This window comes from Pseudophryne corroboree, chromosome 9 (genome assembly GCF_028390025.1).
Source record: "Pseudophryne corroboree isolate aPseCor3 chromosome 9, aPseCor3.hap2, whole genome shotgun sequence".
Classification (NCBI taxonomy): Eukaryota; Metazoa; Chordata; class Amphibia; order Anura; family Myobatrachidae; genus Pseudophryne; species Pseudophryne corroboree.
Window position 1 is genome coordinate 121,428,039 of NC_086452.1, and position 18,165 is coordinate 121,446,203.

The 18,165-nt window shown below is 47.4% G+C and overlaps 1 protein-coding gene across 2 annotated transcripts in view; it reads right to left on the reverse strand.

Moving 5' to 3' along the window:
* TDRD5 (tudor domain containing 5) overlaps positions 1–18,165 on the reverse strand; it is a 602,913-nt gene that overhangs the window by 492,865 nt on the left and 91,883 nt on the right. For both annotated transcript variants that reach the window (XM_063939810.1, XM_063939811.1), the window contains exon 6: positions 9,769–9,825. In XM_063939810.1, coding sequence (XP_063795880.1) covers positions 9,769–9,825 — 57 coding nt within the window. The remainder of the gene's footprint in view (positions 1–9,768; positions 9,826–18,165) is intronic.

Here is an 18,165-nt window from a genome sequence, read left to right on the forward strand (position 1 = left end):
AAAAAAGGCAAAACAAAGGGACAACCAAACATTGAACCAAAAATAAACAGTACCAACATCTTTAATCTCAGTCAAATGGAACTTACAGAACATCACAAAACAGTACTGAACAAAGGTCTTAAGTTCGCACCTACCAAACAACCTAACAAATTCGATGTATACTGTGATCTCCAGACATTCATAAGAAAACTGACACTGAAGAAATATTTTGCCAGTAATCCAGTTATCAGAAATGCCAATGACAGGGACATGGATAATTACACCCACACACCACATAGGCCCCAGTCCACATTTTACCCCAGCCACCTCAAGAACCACTACATTAAAACTTTTGAAGCCCTCGTGACGGAGGACTTAGACAAATTGGATCAAGAGAACATAAGGGCACGAACACATAGAAGCAATAACCTCACCAATAATGAAACCAAGGCACTGAGAGATCTGGAGAAAAACAAGGACATAATAATTAAGCCAGCAGACAAAGGGGGGGGTATAGTTGTCCTGAACAAAACAGACTACATTCAGGAATCATTGAGAATCCTGGGAGACACAGACACATACCGGATACTACCAACTGACCCAACACAGACATACAAAAAAGAACTGGATCAATTCCTCAAACAAGGACAGGAATTAGGTATATTGAACAAACAAGAATTTCTATTTCTATCCAACAACCACCCAGTCATTCCCGTGTTTTACTACCTCCCTAAGATCCACAAACATCAGACAAACCCTCCCGGACGCCCAATTATCTCAGGAATCAACTCACTCACCTCAAACCTCTCACAATATATAGACACGTTCTTAAAAGAGAAAGTCAAAAACCTGCCATCATACATACGGGACACCACGGACATAATTAGAACATTACAGACGGTAGAGTGGCAACCAGATTACTGGCTGGCGACCAGCGACGTGACATCACTATACACAATAATTGCACACAACCAAGGGCTTGAAAGCATAAAACATTTTCTACAGACAGACGGTACTCTGGATCCAGAACAAACTGATTTTATTGTCACAGCCACCAAATTCATACTGAACCATAACTATGTATGGTTCAACGACACCTACTACCTGCAGATGACCGGGACCGCTATGGGATCGAGGGTGGCGCCAAGTTATGCCAACCTCTTCATGGGCAAATGGGAGGAAGAGAACATATGGAGAGGGCATGACTTTGGCGCCAACCTCGTCCTATGGCGGCGCTACATTGATGACATCATTTTCATCTGGAAAGGGACACAGGACTCCCTGAATTCATTCATCCAACACATGAATAACAATGACCGGAATCTCACATTCACAACTCACACTAGCAAGGAGAAGGTTGAATTTCTGGATTTGGAGATCTTCATTAAAGACAATTCATTACAGACAAAAACATTCAGGAAGGATGTGGATGTCAACAGTTACATCCTAGCAACCAGTGGACACCACAACACATGGCTTCAAAACATACCTAAGGGGCAATTCATGAGAATTAGGAGAAATTGCTCAGATGTGGGTGATTTCAAGACACAAGGGAAACAGCTGGGGGACCAATTCTTGGAAAAGAAATACGCCCCCGAACTGGTAGACAAAGCATTTGCAGAAACATTACACTTAGACAGACAAACACTACTACAGGACAAAACTAAACCACGGAATTCCCCAGGAGAGAGGACCTACTTCATAACCCAATATAACAGAGCAGCCAAACAAATAGAGAAGACACTGCAAACACATTGGAGTATACTAAGGAAAGATGAGGACCTTAATAAAATCTTGGATGACAGACCACACATAGTCTACAGGAAAGCCCCTGACATTAAGCAAAAATTGGTAAGGAACCATCTCAAACCATCAGCAAAGGTACAAACTACGTTACCATACACAGAACACCATACGGGCTTTCACTATTGTGGGAAATGCTCAGGCTGCAAGATCACACATAAGAACACCACAAAGAGAATAGAGGAATTCCACTCCTCCACGATAAATGAGTCATTCAAAATCAGACATGAAGTCTCATGTGAAAGTAAGGGGGTGATATACCTACTGAGATGCCCGTGTGGGCTAGAATATATAGGCAGAACCATCAGACCATTAAAAAATAGGATATATGAACATATAAGAAACATCAAAATTGGATATGAGAACCACAGCGTATCAAAACATTACAAAGAAGTACATGGGGCAAATCCCACCACTTTGTTCTTCATAGCAATAGAGAAACCACTCAGAAATTGGAGAGGTGGGGATTTCAATAAAATATTGGATAGGAACGAATTAAAATGGATCTTTAATCTCAAAACCATGGCACCGAAAGGTCTCAACATTGACTTTAACAACAGCATACTAGTCAAATAATCATTACAGGTTGGAGCACACTATCGGACACTGGAAAACCAGACACCCATATCCACTTATACATAGACATGAATACATATGCAAATGTGATATGTTTGTAGAAAATGATATCTCTACTTAACCGTAGAACTACTATTCATGTATCAATGATACATATGACCAACAAACCACTATCTATATATGGGACATACACGTTTTCGTCAAACACCATACCATAAAAGTAAAAAAGTCTGGCACACTACTGTTTGAAATGAACAGATGCACTAAGTGAAGCATTTCCATGGAAACATCAATCACCCATTTGGAACCACACCCACCACAACATCAATCACCCATTTGGAACCACACCCACCGCATCCGATTGGTCAGAAAGACCAATAAAAGAACCCCATGGGACAGCACTCTGAATCCTTGAAAAAGGCCAGTTGCGGCCGAAACCGGTTGGAAACAGATCCATGCAGACACCTCAAGCTTGCCAGCACATCACCGCAAACTACATCCACAAGACTCCTCGCCGGCCGGCGAGTGGAGCGGCCGTTGAGACCACACAGGACATAGGAAGAAGCTGAGCGTTGCGGCAACGCAACTTCCGGTTGTTCAGTGCGGCTTCCGGCGGGACCCGGCAGCCTAGCAGCAGAGCCAGGAAGGCTTCCAGCCCTGTCTGCTGAGGAACACCACCGGGGACGGATACAGCGGAAACAGCGCAAGTGGCCACATCATCACTCACCACAGAGTGAACAAAGAGAACTAAACATCACATCGTGAGGGTAAGTTGCACCTGGCAGGCCGGGACGCCGGCCTCCCAGAACACGACCTCCACCTACGATCAATTATTGACAAAAGAACCGCCTCTGGGCACACTGTTTAGACTCACACTGAGGGGAAAGGAAATCCCTTCAGATAAAGACTGACTCCTATATATCTGGAACAAAGACACTCCTTTTCTCACAAGACTTTTTTTTTTTTTTTTTTTAGGATATTCATCAAGCGGCAATACCATATTTTATTTCATCTTGTGTTTAATTTCCCTATACATCAGATGTTCACACAATATGCATGTTACTATAAGGGCATTTATGTGTAATCACAATATCATCAATTATATATGAATTATTGTACCATCTGTTATACTAAGCATTGTGACTTATAAAGGTATTTACAGATCATAGAGATACATCATTTCTCACATACAAACACCAAATAGAGGGTGAGCGCAGGTATCCAAAACCTGTACGATAACACTAGCCCTAGAGTCTGGACAACTCTCCTGATACCAGCAGCCCCCTTGAACAAGATACACATACTGTGCGCTCCACGCAAACCCCTTGATTCCAGAACTGAGCAGCAGCCAGAATGCTAGAAATCAGGGGACACATCCAACGGTGTGAGCTCTGGACTGCACGTCTCTAATCTTATAGGACTGGGATTTATTAGAAAGCTCAGATTCCAGTGGTCATATGCGTATACACATTTTCATATTACGCAATTTTACTTTTGATATGTATTGTACATTTGAAATCACTTAATGCAAATTCTTTTATGGTTTACAAGTTTTTCAAATATATAAAAACTGTGGTTCCTTAGTGATATGCAAGACAATTATCTGGTATTTTTGTAAAATTGATCCAGCTAGTGAAAGAAAGCACCTTAGGAAAAATAAGATTTTACTTACCGGTAAATCTATTTCTCGTAGTCCGTAGTGGATGCTGGGGACTCCGTAAGGACCATGGGGAATAGACGGGCTCCGCAGGAGACAGGGCACTTTAAGAAAGAATTAGGAATACTGGTGTGCACTGGCTCCTCCCTCTATGTCCCTCCTCCAGACCTCAGTTAAGTAAACTGTGCCCAGAAGAGCGGACAGTACAAGGAAAGGATTTTGGAATCCAGGGCAAGACTCATACCAGTCACACCAATCACACCGTATAACTCGTGATAAACTTACCCAGTTAACAGTATGAACAACAACTGAGCATCAGACCAACCCTGATGCAACCAACATAACACTTATGTAAGCTATAACTATATACAAGTATTGCAGAAGAAGTCCGCACTTGGGACGGGCGCCCAGTATCCACTACGGACTACGAGAAATAGATTTACCGGTAAGTAAAATCTTATTTTCTCTAACGTCCTAGTGGATGCTGGGGACTCCGTAAGGACCATGGGGATTATACCAAAGCTACCAAACGGGCGGGAGAGTGCAGATGACTCTGCAGCACCGAATGAGCAAACTCCAGGTCCTCCTCAGCCAGGGTATCAAACTTATAGAACTTTGCAAAAGTGTTTGAACCTGACCAAGTAGCTGCTCGGCAAAGCTGTAATGCCGAAACCCGTCGGGCAGCCGCCCAAGAAGAGCCCACCTTCCTTGTGGAGTGGGCTTTAACCGATTTTGGAAGCGGCAAGCCAGCCGCAGAATGAGCCTGCTGAATCATGTTACAGATCCAGCGAGCGATAGTTTGCTTTGAAGCAGGAGCACCAAGCTTGTTGGATGCATACAGGATAAACAGCGACTCGGTTTTCCTGACTCTAGCCGTTCTGGCTACATAAACTTTCAAAGCCCTGTCCACATCTAGTAACTCGGAATCCTCCAAATAACGAGTAGCCACAGGCACGACAATAGGCTGGTTCATATGAAAGGATGACACCACTTTTGGCAGAAAATGCGGACGGGTCCGCAATTCTGCCCTGTCCATATGGAAAACCAGATAGGGGCTTGTGTGTGACAAAGCCGCTAGTTCTGACACACGCCTAGCCGAAGCCAAGGCTAATAGCATGACCACCTTCCAGGTGAGAAATTTTAACTCCACGGTCTTGAGTGGTTCAAACCAGTGAGATTTCAGGAAACTCAACACCACGTTAAGATCCCAAGGTGCCACTGGAGGCTGAATTTGCAGCACTCCCTTTACAAACGTCTGGACTTCAGGAAGAGAAGCCAGTTCTTTTTGAAAGAAAATGGATAGGGCCGAAATCTGGACCTTAATGGAACCCAATTTTAGGCCCAAAGTCACTCCCGACTGTAGGAAATGAAGGAAACGGGCCAGCTGGCATTCCTGGCCTCACACCAAGCAACATATTTTCGCCATATACGGTTATAATGTTTAGCCGTCACGTCTTTCCTAGCCTTTATCAGCGTAGGAATAACCTCATCCGGAAAGCCTTTTGCTGCTAGGATCCGGCGTTCAACCGCCATGCCGTCAAACGCAGCCGCGGTAAGTCCTGGAACAGACAAGGCCCCTGTTGCAACAGGTCCTGTCTTAGGGGCAGAGGCCATAGGTCCTCTGTAAGCATTTCTTGCAGTTCTGGATACCAAGTCCTTCTTGGCCAATCCGGAACAACGAGTATTGTTCTCACTCCTCTTTTTCTTATGATTCTCAGCACCTTGGGTATGAGAAGAGGAGGAGGAAACACATAAACCGACTGGAACACCCACGGTGTCACTAGTGCGTCTACAGCTATCGCCTGAGGGTCTCTTGACCTGGCGCAATACCTCTGTAGTTTTTTTGTTGAGTCGGGATGCCATCATGTCCACCTGTGGCAGTTCCCACCGACTGGCAATCTGCGCGAAGACTTCTTGATGAAGTCCCCACTCTCCCGGGTGGAGGTCGTGCCTGCTGAGGAAGTCTGCTTCCCAGTTGTCCACTCCCGGAATGAACACTGCTGATAGTGCTCTCACGTGATTTTCCGCCCAGCGAAGAATTCTGGTGGCTTCCGCCATCGCCACCCTGCTGCTTGTGCCGCCTTGGCGGTTTACATGAGCCAATGCGGTGATGTTGTCTGACTGAATCAGCACCGATTGGTCGCGAAGCAGGGCCTCCGCTTGACTTAGGGCGTTGTATACGGCCCTTAGTTCCAGGATGTTGATGTGAAGGCAAGTCTCCTGACTTGACCACAGACCCTGGAAATTTCTTCCCTGCGTGACTGCCCCCCACCCTCGGAGGCTTGCATCCGTGGTCACCAGGACCCAGTCCTGAATGCCGAATCTGCGGCCCTCGAGAAGGTGAGCACTCTGCAGCCACCACAGAAGAGACACCCTGGCCCTGGGGGATAGGGTGATCAGCCGATGCATCTGTAGATGTGATCCGGACCACTTGTCCAACAGATCCCATTGAAAAGTCCTCGCATGGAACCTGCCGAAGGGAATGGCCTCGTATGATGCCACCATCTTTCCCAGGACTCGCGTGCAGTGATGCACCGACACCTGTTTTGGTTTTAAGAGGTCTCTGACCAGTGTCATGAGTTCCTGAGCCTTCTCCGTCGCGAGAAAAACATTCCTCTGGTCTGTGTCCAGAATAATGCCCAGGAAGGGCAGACGCGTCGTAGGAATCAGCTGCGACTTTGGAATCCAGCCGTGCTGTTGTAACACTTCCCGAGAGCGTGCTACGCTGATCAGCAACTGCTCTCTGGACCTCGCCTTTATGAGGAGATCGTCCAAGTATGGGATAATTGTGACCCCTTGCTTTCGCAGGAGCACCATCATCTCCGCCATTACCTTGGTAAATATTCTCGGTGCCGTGGAGAGACCAAACGGCAACGTCTGGAATTGGTAATGACAATCCTGTACCACAAATCTGAGGTACGCCTCATGAGGTGGATAAATGGGGACATGAAGGTATGCATCCTTTATGTCCAGAGACACCATAAAATCCCCCCCTTCCAGGCTTGCGATGACCGCCCTGAGCGATTCCATTTTGAACTTGAACCTTTTCAGGTATATGTTCAGGGATTTTAAATTCAATATGGGTCTGACCGAACCGTCCGGTTTCGGTACCACAAACATGGTCGAATAGTAACCCCTTCCCTGTTGAAGGAGGGGAACCTTTACCACCACCTGCTGAATATACAATTTGTGAATTGCAGCTAACACTATTTCCCTCTCTAAGGGGGAAGTTGGCAGGGCCGATTTGAGATAACGGTGAGGGGGCATCTCTTCGAATTCCAGCTTGTATCCCTGAGACACAATCTCTATAGCCCAGGAATCCACCTGTGAGTGAACCCACTTGTGGCTGAAATTTCGGAGACGCGCCCCCACCGGGCCTAGCTCCGCCTGTGGAGCCCCAGCGTCATGCGGTGGATTTAGTGGAAGCAGGGGAGGACTTCTGTTCTTGGGAACTAGCTGTATTGTGCAGCTTCTTTCCTCTACCCCTGCCTCTAGCAAGAAAGGACGCACCTCGGACTTTGCCTTTTTGTGATCGAAAGGACTGCATCTGGTAATACGGTGCTTTCTTAGGTTGTGAGGGAACATATGGCAAGAAATTTGATTTTCCAGCCGTAGCGACCAGGTCCGAGAGACCCTCCCCAAACAATTCCTCGCCCTTGTAAGGTAAAAACTCCATGTGCTTTTTTTGAGTCGGCATCGCCTGTCCACTGCCGAGTCCACAGGACCCTTCTTGCAGAAATCGACATTGCATTTATTCTAGAGCCTAGCATGCTAATGTCTCTTTGAGCATCTCTCATATATAGGACAGCGTCTTTTATATACCCCAGGGTTAGTATTATAGTATCCCTATCAAATGTATCAAGTTCCTCAGATAAGGTATCTGTCCATGCTGCTACCGCACTACACATCCAGGCCGACGCAATTGCCGGCCTTAATAAGGTACCTGAATGAGTATAAATGGACTTCAGGATACCCTCCTGCTTTCTATCCGCAGCATCTTTTAAGGTAGCCGTATCCTGTGACGGCAGGGCTACCCTCTTGGAAAAGCGCGTTAACGCTTTGTCTACCCTAGGGGAGGCTTCCCAGCGTAACCTGTCCGCTGGCGGGAAGGGATACGCCATAAGCATCCGTTTGGAAATCTGCAGTTTCCTATCTGGAGATTCCCAAGCTTTTTCACATAACTCATTTAACTCATGTGAAGGGGGAAAGGTCACCTCTTGCCTTTTTTCCCCATACATATAAACCCTCTTGTCAGGGACTGGGGTTTCCTCTGTGATGTGCAACACCTCCTTCATTGCTATAATCATGTAACGGATGGCTTTAGCCATTTTAGGCTGTAACTTTACATCATCGCCATCGACACTGGAGTCAGAATCCGTGTCGATATCTGTGTCAACAATTTGGGATAGTGGGCGCTTCTGAGACCCTGACGGTCTCTGCGATAGAGGATCAGGCATGGTCTGGGACCCCGGCTGTCCTAAGGCTTCAGCTTTATCCAACCTTTTATGCAAGGAATTAACATTCTCATTTAAAACCTTCCACATATCCATCCAATCCGGGGTCGGCACCGTCGGCGGCGACCCCACATTCATTTGCTCCCGCTCTGCCTCCACATAGTCAAACATGCCGACACAAGTGTACCGACACACCACACACACAGGGGATGCTCTTTTTGAAGACCGTTCCCCCACAAGGCCCTTTGGAGAGACAGAGAGAGAGTATGCCAGCACACACTCCGGCGCTATATAACCCAGGAATCACACAGTAACTTAGTGTTAACCCAATAGCTGCTGTATAACTGTTTTTGTGCCAAAATTATGTGCCCCCCCTCTCTTTTAACCCTCTTCTACCGTGATTCTGCAGGGGAGAGCCTGGGGAGCTTCCTCTCAGCGGAGCTGTGAAGAGAAAATGGCGCTGGTGAGTGCTGAGGAAGAAGCCCCGCCCCCTCAGCGGCGGGCTTCTGTCCCGCGTTCCTATGTAAAAATATGGCGGGGGCCTATGCATATATAGAGTGCCCAACTGTATATATGCTCTATTTTGCCAAGAGGTACTTAATTGCTGCCCAGGGCGCCCCCCCCCCCCTGCGCCCTGCACCCTACAGTGACCGGAGTGTGTGGGTTAGTGTGGGAGCAATGGCGCACAGCTGCAGTGCTGTGCGCTACCTCATATGAAGACTGGAGTCTTCTGCCGCCGATTTCGACGTCTTCTTGCTTCAAGCTTCTGACTTCTGACTCTGCGAGGAGGACGGCGGCGCGGCTCTGGGATCGGACGACCAATGGTGCGTTCATGTGTACGATCCCTCTGGAGCTAATGGTGTCCAGTAGCCTAAGAAGCAGGACCTATCTTCTGTGAGTAGGGCTGCTTCTCTCCCCTCAGTCCCACGTAGCAGAATTCCTGTTGCCAGCAGAACACTCTGAAAATAAAAAATCCAAACAAAATACTTTTTTAGCAAGCTCAGGAGAGCTCACTAAGTAGCACCCAGCTCATCCGGGCACAGATTCAAACTGAGGTCTGGAGGAGGGACATAGAGGGAGGAGCCAGAGCGCACCAGTATCCAAATTATTTCTTAAAGTGCCCTGTCTCCTGCGAAGCCAGTCTATTCCCCATGGTCCTTACGGAGTCCCCAGCATCCACTAGGACGTTAGAGAAATATTAGCTCACAGCAATTAGAAAATTTAAATCCCGTTTCCATTTGAAACCATACTGGCTGGTGCTAAGTAGTACAATAAAACTATTCAAAAAGTCATTATTACCTTATAGAGACCCGACAATTGTGAAACTGGGAGACCTTGCGAATACTGGTTAACAACCTGTTTAAAATAACACAATGTTTGTAAGCATTTTTGTGTATGTCACAACAAATTATATACGGTGATCTGCTCTGTATTTCGGTAAGAATAAAAACATGACGACAGACCGATTGAATTTCCGGGTACAATTACCATATATGAAATTTTGGTTGACTCGCATGGATGATAAGATCGAGTTGGAGGCAGCTTGGCAGGAATTTTTCGATCTAAATAGGGATACTACCACTCCCGAGGTGCTATGGGATGCTTTTAAGGCCTTTCTGCGGGGTACATTAATTAAGACAGTGGCTAACCTGAAATCGGCTTATAAGAGTCAGGAGTTGGAGCTGGGGGCCTCGTGTAGATCCCTTGAACTAGCATATTTAACTGAGGGTTCTGTTGAGTCCAGATTTGCGTGACTTGCTGCACAGAGGAAGTGGCGGAGCTGTATATCTGACAAAGCCCAATATAAATTACTGTTTGTGGTTCACTCTAGATACGCCACTGGGGATAGACCAGGTAACTACTTAGCCAATCTGGCTAGGGCCGATCATCCTACAGCCACAGTGGTTGAAATTCTTCAGCAAAATGGGGTTTCAGCCTGTCAGACTCCAGAAATTGCTACTAATTTTGTGTAATACTATCAGCAATCGTATAATACCTTGCCGATACTGATCTTCCCTTCCTGACTGCAGATGCAAGAAAACAGGATTTTGATACCTACCGGTAAATCCTTTTCTCCTAGTCCGTAGAGGATGCTGGGGTCCACTTCATCACCATCGGGTATAGACGGTTCTGCAGGAGCCATGGGCACTCAAGACTTTTCAATGGGTGTGAACTGGCTCCTCCCTCTATGCCCCTCCTCCAGACCTCAGTTATAGGGACTGTGCCCAGGGAGACGGACATTTCGAGGAAAGGATTTACTTTAATACTAGTGGTGAGATACATACCAGCTCACACCTCAACCATGCCGCACAACATGGCATTCAACAGAATTCCAGTCAACAGCATGAACAAAGTCAGCAACAGGCTGACCATAACCAAAATACAACCATTGTGTAACACAAGCAATAACTATTAAACAAGTACTGCAGGTAAAGTACGCACTGGGACGGGTGCCCAGCATCCTCTACGGACCAGGAGAAAAGGATTTACTGGTAGGTATCAAAATCCTGTTTTCTCATACGTCCTAGAGGATGCTGGGGTCCACTTCATGGCCATGGGGTTTATACCAAAGCTCCAGTACGGGCGGGATAGTGCGGATGACCCTGCAGCACCGATTGACCGAACTTGAGGTCTTCATCGGCCAAGGTGTCAAACTTGTAGAATTTTGCAAACACGTTAGCTCCTGACCAAGTAGCTGCTCGGCAAAGCTGCAATGCCGAGACCCCCCGGGCAGCCGCACAGGATGAGCCCAACCTTTCTAGTGGAATGGGCCTTCACCGACGTCGGTAACGGCAATCCAGCCGTAGTATGAGCGTGCTGAATTGTACCTCTGATCCAACGTGCAATAGTCTGCTTGGAAGCAGGACACCCAATCTTGTTGGGAGCATACAGGACAAACAAAGACTCTGTTTTCCGTATTCGAGCTGTTCTACGACATAAATCTTCAAAGCCCTAACCACATCTAGAGACTTTGACTCAGTGAACGTGTCAGTAACCACTGGCACCACAATAGGTTGGTTTATGTGAAAAGATGAAACCACCTTTGGAAGAAAATGTTGACGAGTTCGCAACTCTGCCCTATCTTCATGGAAGATCAGGTAAGGGCTCTTGTGAGACAAGGCCCCCAATTCAGACACCCGGCGTGCGGATGCCAATGCCAAAAGCATCACCACTTTCCAGGTGAGAAACCTCAACTCTATCTCTTGTAGAGGCTCAAACCAATCCGATTGAAGGAACTGCAACACCACGTTAAGGTCCCATGGTGCCACTGGAGGCACAAATGGAGGCTGGATGTGCAGAACCCCTTTCACGAAGGTCTGAAACTCTGGAAGAGAGGCCAATTGTTTTTGGAAGAATACTGACAAGGCCGAAATCTGGACCTTGATTGACCCCAATCGGAGGCCCGCCTACACCCCAGCCTGCAGAGAATGGAGAAAAGGTCCCAACTGAAACTCTTCCGTAGGAGCCTTCTTGGATTCACACCAAGACACATATTTTCTCCAAATACGGTGGTAATGTTTCGACGATACTCCTTTCCTGGCCTGAATAAGGGTGGGGATGACTTGCTTGGGAATACCCTCTCGGGCTAGGAACCGGCGCTCAACAGCCATGTTGTCAAACGTAGCCGCGGTAAGTCTTGATGCACGCACGGCCCCTGCTGCAGCAGGTCCTCGCGAAGAGGAAGAGGCCGAGGATCTTCTAAGAGCAATTCCTGAAGATCTGGGTACCAAGCCCTCCTTGGCCAGTCTGGGGCAATGAAGATTGCTCGAACCCTTGTTCTTCTTAGGATCCTGAGGACTTTTGGGATCAGCGGAAGTGGAGGGAAGACATACACTGACCGGAATACCCACTGGGTCACTAGCGCATCCACTGCTATTGGTTGAGGGTCTCTCAACCTGGAACAATATTTATGAAGCTTCTTGTTGAGACGAGATGCCATCATGTCTACTTGAGGAACTCCCCAAAGACTTGTCACCTCTGCGAAGACTTCTTGGTGGAGGCCCCACTATCCTGGATGGAGATCGTGTCTGCTGAGGAAGTCTGCTTCCCAGTTGTCTACTCCCGGAATGAAAATTGCAAACAGAGCCTTTAAATGTCTTTCTGCCCAGAGGAGGATCTTCATCACATCTGCCATTGCCGCTCTGCTTTTCGTTCCCCCCTGCCTGTTTATGTACGCGACTGCGGTTACATTGTCTGACTAGATCTGCACGGGATGTTCTTGAAGATGATGTACCGCTTGTTGAAGGCCGTTGTAAATGGCTCTCAATTCCAGCACGTTTATGTGAAGGCAGACTTCCTGATTTGACCATTTTCCTTGGAAGCTTTCCCCCTGAGTGACAGCTCCGCTGCCTCGGAGACTTGCATCCGTGGTTACCAGGACCCAATCCTGAATCCCGAACCTGCGTCCCTCTAGTAGGTGAGAACTGTGTAGCCACCACTGAAGCGAAATCCTGGCTTTTGACAACAGGATTATCTTCCGGTGCATGTGTAGGTGGGATCCCGACCACTTGTCCAACAGGTCCCACTGGAATACTCTGGCATGGAACCTGCCAAACTGTATGGCCCCCGTAGGCCGCCACCATCTACCCCAACAATCGAATGCACTGATGGATCGAAACACTTGATGGTTTCAATATCTGTTTTACCATTTTCTGGATTTCCAGAGCCTTTTCCACCGGAAGAAATACTCTCTGAACTTCTGTGTCCAGAATCATCCCGAGAAAAGACAATCTTGTCGTCGGTTCCAACTGTGACTTTGGATAATTTATGATCCAACCGTGTTGTTGGAGTATTGACAGGGAGTGTGTGATGTTTTGTAACAACTGCTCCCTGGATCTCGCCTTTATCAGGAGATCGTCTAGATAAGGAATTGACTCCTTTTGATGCAGGAGAACCATCATCTCCACCATCTCTTTGGTGAATACCCTCGGCGCCGTGGAGAGACCGAAAGGTAACGTCTGGAATTGGTAATGGCAATCCTGAACCGCAAATCTCAGATAAGCCTGGTGAGGAGGATAAATGGGAACATGCAGGTAAGCATCCTTTATGTCTACAGACACCATGTAGTCCCCTCTCCTCCAGACTGGAAATCACTGCCCTCAGTGATTCCATTTTGAACTTGAATCGTTTCAAGTAGAGATTCAGATTTTTTAGGTTTAGGATCGGTCTGACCGAGCCGTCCGGCTTCGGAACTACAAAAAGGCTTGAATAAAACCCCTCCCCTTGTTGTGACAAAGGTACCAGGACTATGACTTGATCCTGACATAATTTTTGGATTGCCGCTGTTACTGCTTCCCTTTCCGGAAGAGAAGCTGGCAAGGTCGATTTGAAAAATCGGCATGGGGGAACATCTTGAAACTCCAGCTTGTACCCCTGGGATACTATCTGCAAAACCCAGGGGTCCAGGCCAGACAGAATACAACCTTGGCTGAACAGTTTGAGACGTGCCCCCACCCGAGCGGCCTCCCGCAAAGGAGTCCCAGCGTCATGCTGAAGATTTGGCAGAAGTAGGGGTAGACTTCTGCTCCTGGGAACCTGAAGCCGCTGTGGACTTCTTTCCCTTTCCCCTACCTGCAAAGAAGGGGGAACTTCTCGCTTTTTTGTATTTATTGGGCCGAAAGGACTGCATGTGCGGGTGATAGGTCTTTTTTGCCGGTGCAGGCGCAGAGGGCAAAAATGTCGACTTACCTGCGGTAGCCGCCAAGACTAACGCATCTAGTCCATCGCCAAATAAGGCCTCACCTTTATATGGGAGAGCCTCCATATTTCTTTTGGAATCTGCATCCGCGTTCCACTGGCGAATCCACAACGCCCGCCGAGCCGATACTGCCATGGTAGCGGCTTGTGAGTCCAATATCATTCATCGCTTCTAGCATGTATGCGGCAGCGCCTTTGATATTCCCTAACTTAAGGAGTATCTCATCTTTATCAATCGTGTCAATTTCTGATGACACGCTTTCTGACCATTTTTCAATAGCGCGACTCACCCACGCGCAAGCAATTGTGGGCCTGAGCAGCGTACCATTGGCAACATAAATGCATTTCAATGTAGTCTCCATTTTGCGGTCTGCTGGCTCCTTTAGTGAAGCCGTGCCAGGTGCAGGGAGAATTACCTTCTTTGTCAGCCTGGACAGAGCACTGTCTAACACAGGGGGTGACTCCCATTTTTTCCTGTCCTCCACCGGGAAAGGATAAGCTATCTGAATTCTCTTGGGAATACGAAATTTCTTTTCGGGATTCACCCACATCCCTTCAAAGAGAGTATTAAGCTCGTGGGGAGGAGTGAAAGTGACCTTGGATTTATTTTCTTTATAGAAATAAGCCTTCTCCTGAGGTACAGGGGTGGCTTCCGTGACTTCCAGAACTTCCCTTATAGCTACAATCATATATTGTATATTTTTTGCCAATTTATGATCTATTTCTCTGGAGTCACTATCGTCGACACAAGAATCAGTGTCCGTGTCGGTATCAGTATTCACAATTTTCGCAAATTGTCTCTTATGTGACCCAGAGGGGTCGCCTGCGGATGGAAGAATAGAGCCGTGAAAAAAACACATCCTCCACAGATTTTCTCCAGCACTCAGCATGAGATTCAGACTTCTCTAATCTCCTATTGATATGATGCATACTATCACGTATTTCTTTCACCCATGCAGGCTCTTGGTGTGCCGGCAGCGCCACCACATTACACTTCTGTGTCCCTAAAATGGTTTCCTCCGGGGAGGAACTCCCTGCCTCTGACATGTCTTACACACGTGTACAACACACACACACAGACACACTGGGACTTATAGGGGACAGACCCACAGTAAAATCTGTCAGAGGGACACAGTGTAGGAGTAGCCAGTTCACAACCCCAGCACCAGTATATAATGCCTGTGAACACACAATGCCCACTGCCATGCAGCGCTTTTTACACAGTAAAACACACTTGTAAAGAACCAAATTCGCTTGTGCCGCCTCCCCCCCCGTTTTGCACCCTGATAATTGTAGTCAGGAGTGAAGGAGGACCAGCGATGTCTCTGCAGCCTGAGGAGAGAGAAAATGGCGCTGAGCAGTGTGCTGACTGCCTGAGGAAGAAGCTCCGCCCCCACAATGGCGCGTTTTTACCTCTGAAACTTTTGATAATATTTTTATATTGGCAGGGGGTAGGGCTGTGCCTGGGCATCTTATACCCCCTTTTTGCCAGTTTATAGAGGTGTTTTTGCTGCCCAGGGTGCTGTAATAGTATCTTTGGATGCTGACAAGGCATTCGAATCTGTGGAGTGGGCGTTCCTCTGGGAATTAATGGAGTCTTTTGGTATTGGCCCTGGATTTATCAAATGGATCAAATTATTGTACTCGGCGCCTGTTGCCAGGGTCTCTAGTAATGGTTTTGTCTCCCCCTTGTTCCCACTTCAGAGCGGTATGCGACAGTGATGCCCCTTCGCGCCAGCCCTATTCGCTATTGCGATTGAACCTCTTGCATGCAAAATCTGAGCTAATTTAATGATCCGGGGTTTACGGTGGGGATATAGGGAGGACAAGATTGCCCTATATGCAGACGATAATAGGATTTTAATACCTACCGGTAAATCCTTTTCTCTTAGTCCGTAGATGATGCTGGGGACCATGGGGTATAGACGGGATCCACAGGAGACATGGGCACTTTAAGACTTTCAAATGGTGTGACCTGGCTCCTCCCTCTATGTCCCTCCTCCAGACTCCAGTTTAAGGAACTGTGCCCAGGGAGACGGACATTTCGAGGAAAGGATTTATCGTTAAACCACAGTGAGCAATCTTACCAGCTCACACCGCAAGCATGCCGCAGAACGTGGCATTCAATAGAACACAAGCCAACGGCATGAAGAATTTGCAGCAATACGCTGACAAAAAACCATAACACAACCTGTGTATAACCACAACCAATAACTGCAAACAGAGTCCACACTGGGACAGGCGCCCAGCATCCTCTACGGACTAAGCGAAAATGATTTACCGGTAGGTATCAAAATCCTATTTTCTCATACGTCCTAGAGGATGCTGGGGACACTTCAAGAACCATGGGGTTTATACCAAAGCTCTAGAACGGGCGGGAGAGTGCGGATGACTCTGCAGCACCGAATGACCAAACGTGAGGTCAACCTCGGCCAAGGTATTAAAACTGTAAACTTAGCCAAATTGTTTGTTACCTAGCTGCTCAGCAAAGTTGCAATGCCGAGACTCCCTGGTCAACCGCCCCGGATGAGCCCACCTTTCTAGTAGAATGGGCATTCACCAATTTCGGTAACGGCAATCCAGCCATGGAAGGAGCATGCTGAATCGCACCATAGATCCAGCGCGCAATGGTCTGCTTGGAAGCAGGACACCCAATCTTGTTGGGAAGCACACAGGACAAAATAGAGCCTCTGTTTTCCCAATCTGAGCCTTTCAGGCGACATAACCTTCAAAGCTCTAACCACATTCAGAGACTGTGACTTAGCGCAGGCGTCAGTAGCCGCAGTCACCACAATAGGTCGGTTACTGTAGAAAGAAGAAACCACCTGTTGGTGAAAACGCTGACGTCCTCAAGTCAACTCTATCTTCATAGAAGATCAAATAAGGGCTCGCATAGGACAAGGTCCCTAACTCAGACAAACGCCTTGCAGATGCCAAGGCCAGCCAAAGGTCTAAACCAACTTGATCAAAGGAACTGCCACACCACATTAAAAACCCATGGTGCCACTGGAGGTTGGATGCGCAACAAGCCTTTCACGAAAGCTTGAACTTCCGGAAGAGAAGCCAATTTTTTCAGAAAGAAAATTGCCGATGTTGAAATCTGGAACCTGATGGGATCCAATTTCAGGTTGCTTTACTCCTGCCTGTAGGAAATGGAGAAACGCCCTAATCAAAATTCTTCCGTTGGAGCCTTCTTGGATTCAAACCAAGACACATTTTCTCCAAAAAAACTGTGGTAATGTTCAGACGTTACTCCGTTCCTGGCCTGAACAAGAGTGGGGATGACATCCTAGGGAATACCCTTTCGGGCTAGGATCTGGCGCTCAACCGCCATGCCGTCAAACGTAGCCGCGGTAAGCCTAGGTACACTCATGGTACCTACCGTAGTAGGTCCTCACAAAGAAGAAGAAACCCAGGATCTTTTCATGAGCAACTCCTGAAGATCTGGGCACCAACTCTCCTTGGTCAGTCTGGGCCAAAGAAATTTGTCCGAATCATTGCTCTTCTTACGATCTCGAGAACTTTTGGGATCAGTGAAAGTGGAGAGAACACATACACCGACCGGAATAGCCACTGGGACACCAGTACATCAGCTGCTATTGTCCGCGCGTCTCTTGACCTGAAACAATATGTTTGGAGCTTCTCGTCAAGCTTCTGGAGATAGTGTCTGCTAAAGCAGTCTGCTTCCCAGTTGTCTATTCCCGGAATGGAAATAGCAGACAGAGACCTTATATGTTTTTCTGCCCAGAGGAAGATCTTTGTCACCTATGCCATTTTCGCTCTGCTTTTCGTTTCGTCCAACTGGAATCACACGGGATAATCTTGAAGATGTACCGCTCGTTGAAGGCCTTTGTAGATGGATCTCAATTCCATCTTATTCATGAGAAAGCAGGCTTCCGGACTTTAGACTTTTTCTTGGAAGCTTTTTCCTAGAGTGACAGCTTCCCAGCCTCGGAGACTCGCATCCGTGGTCACCAGGACACAGTCCTGAACCCCGAG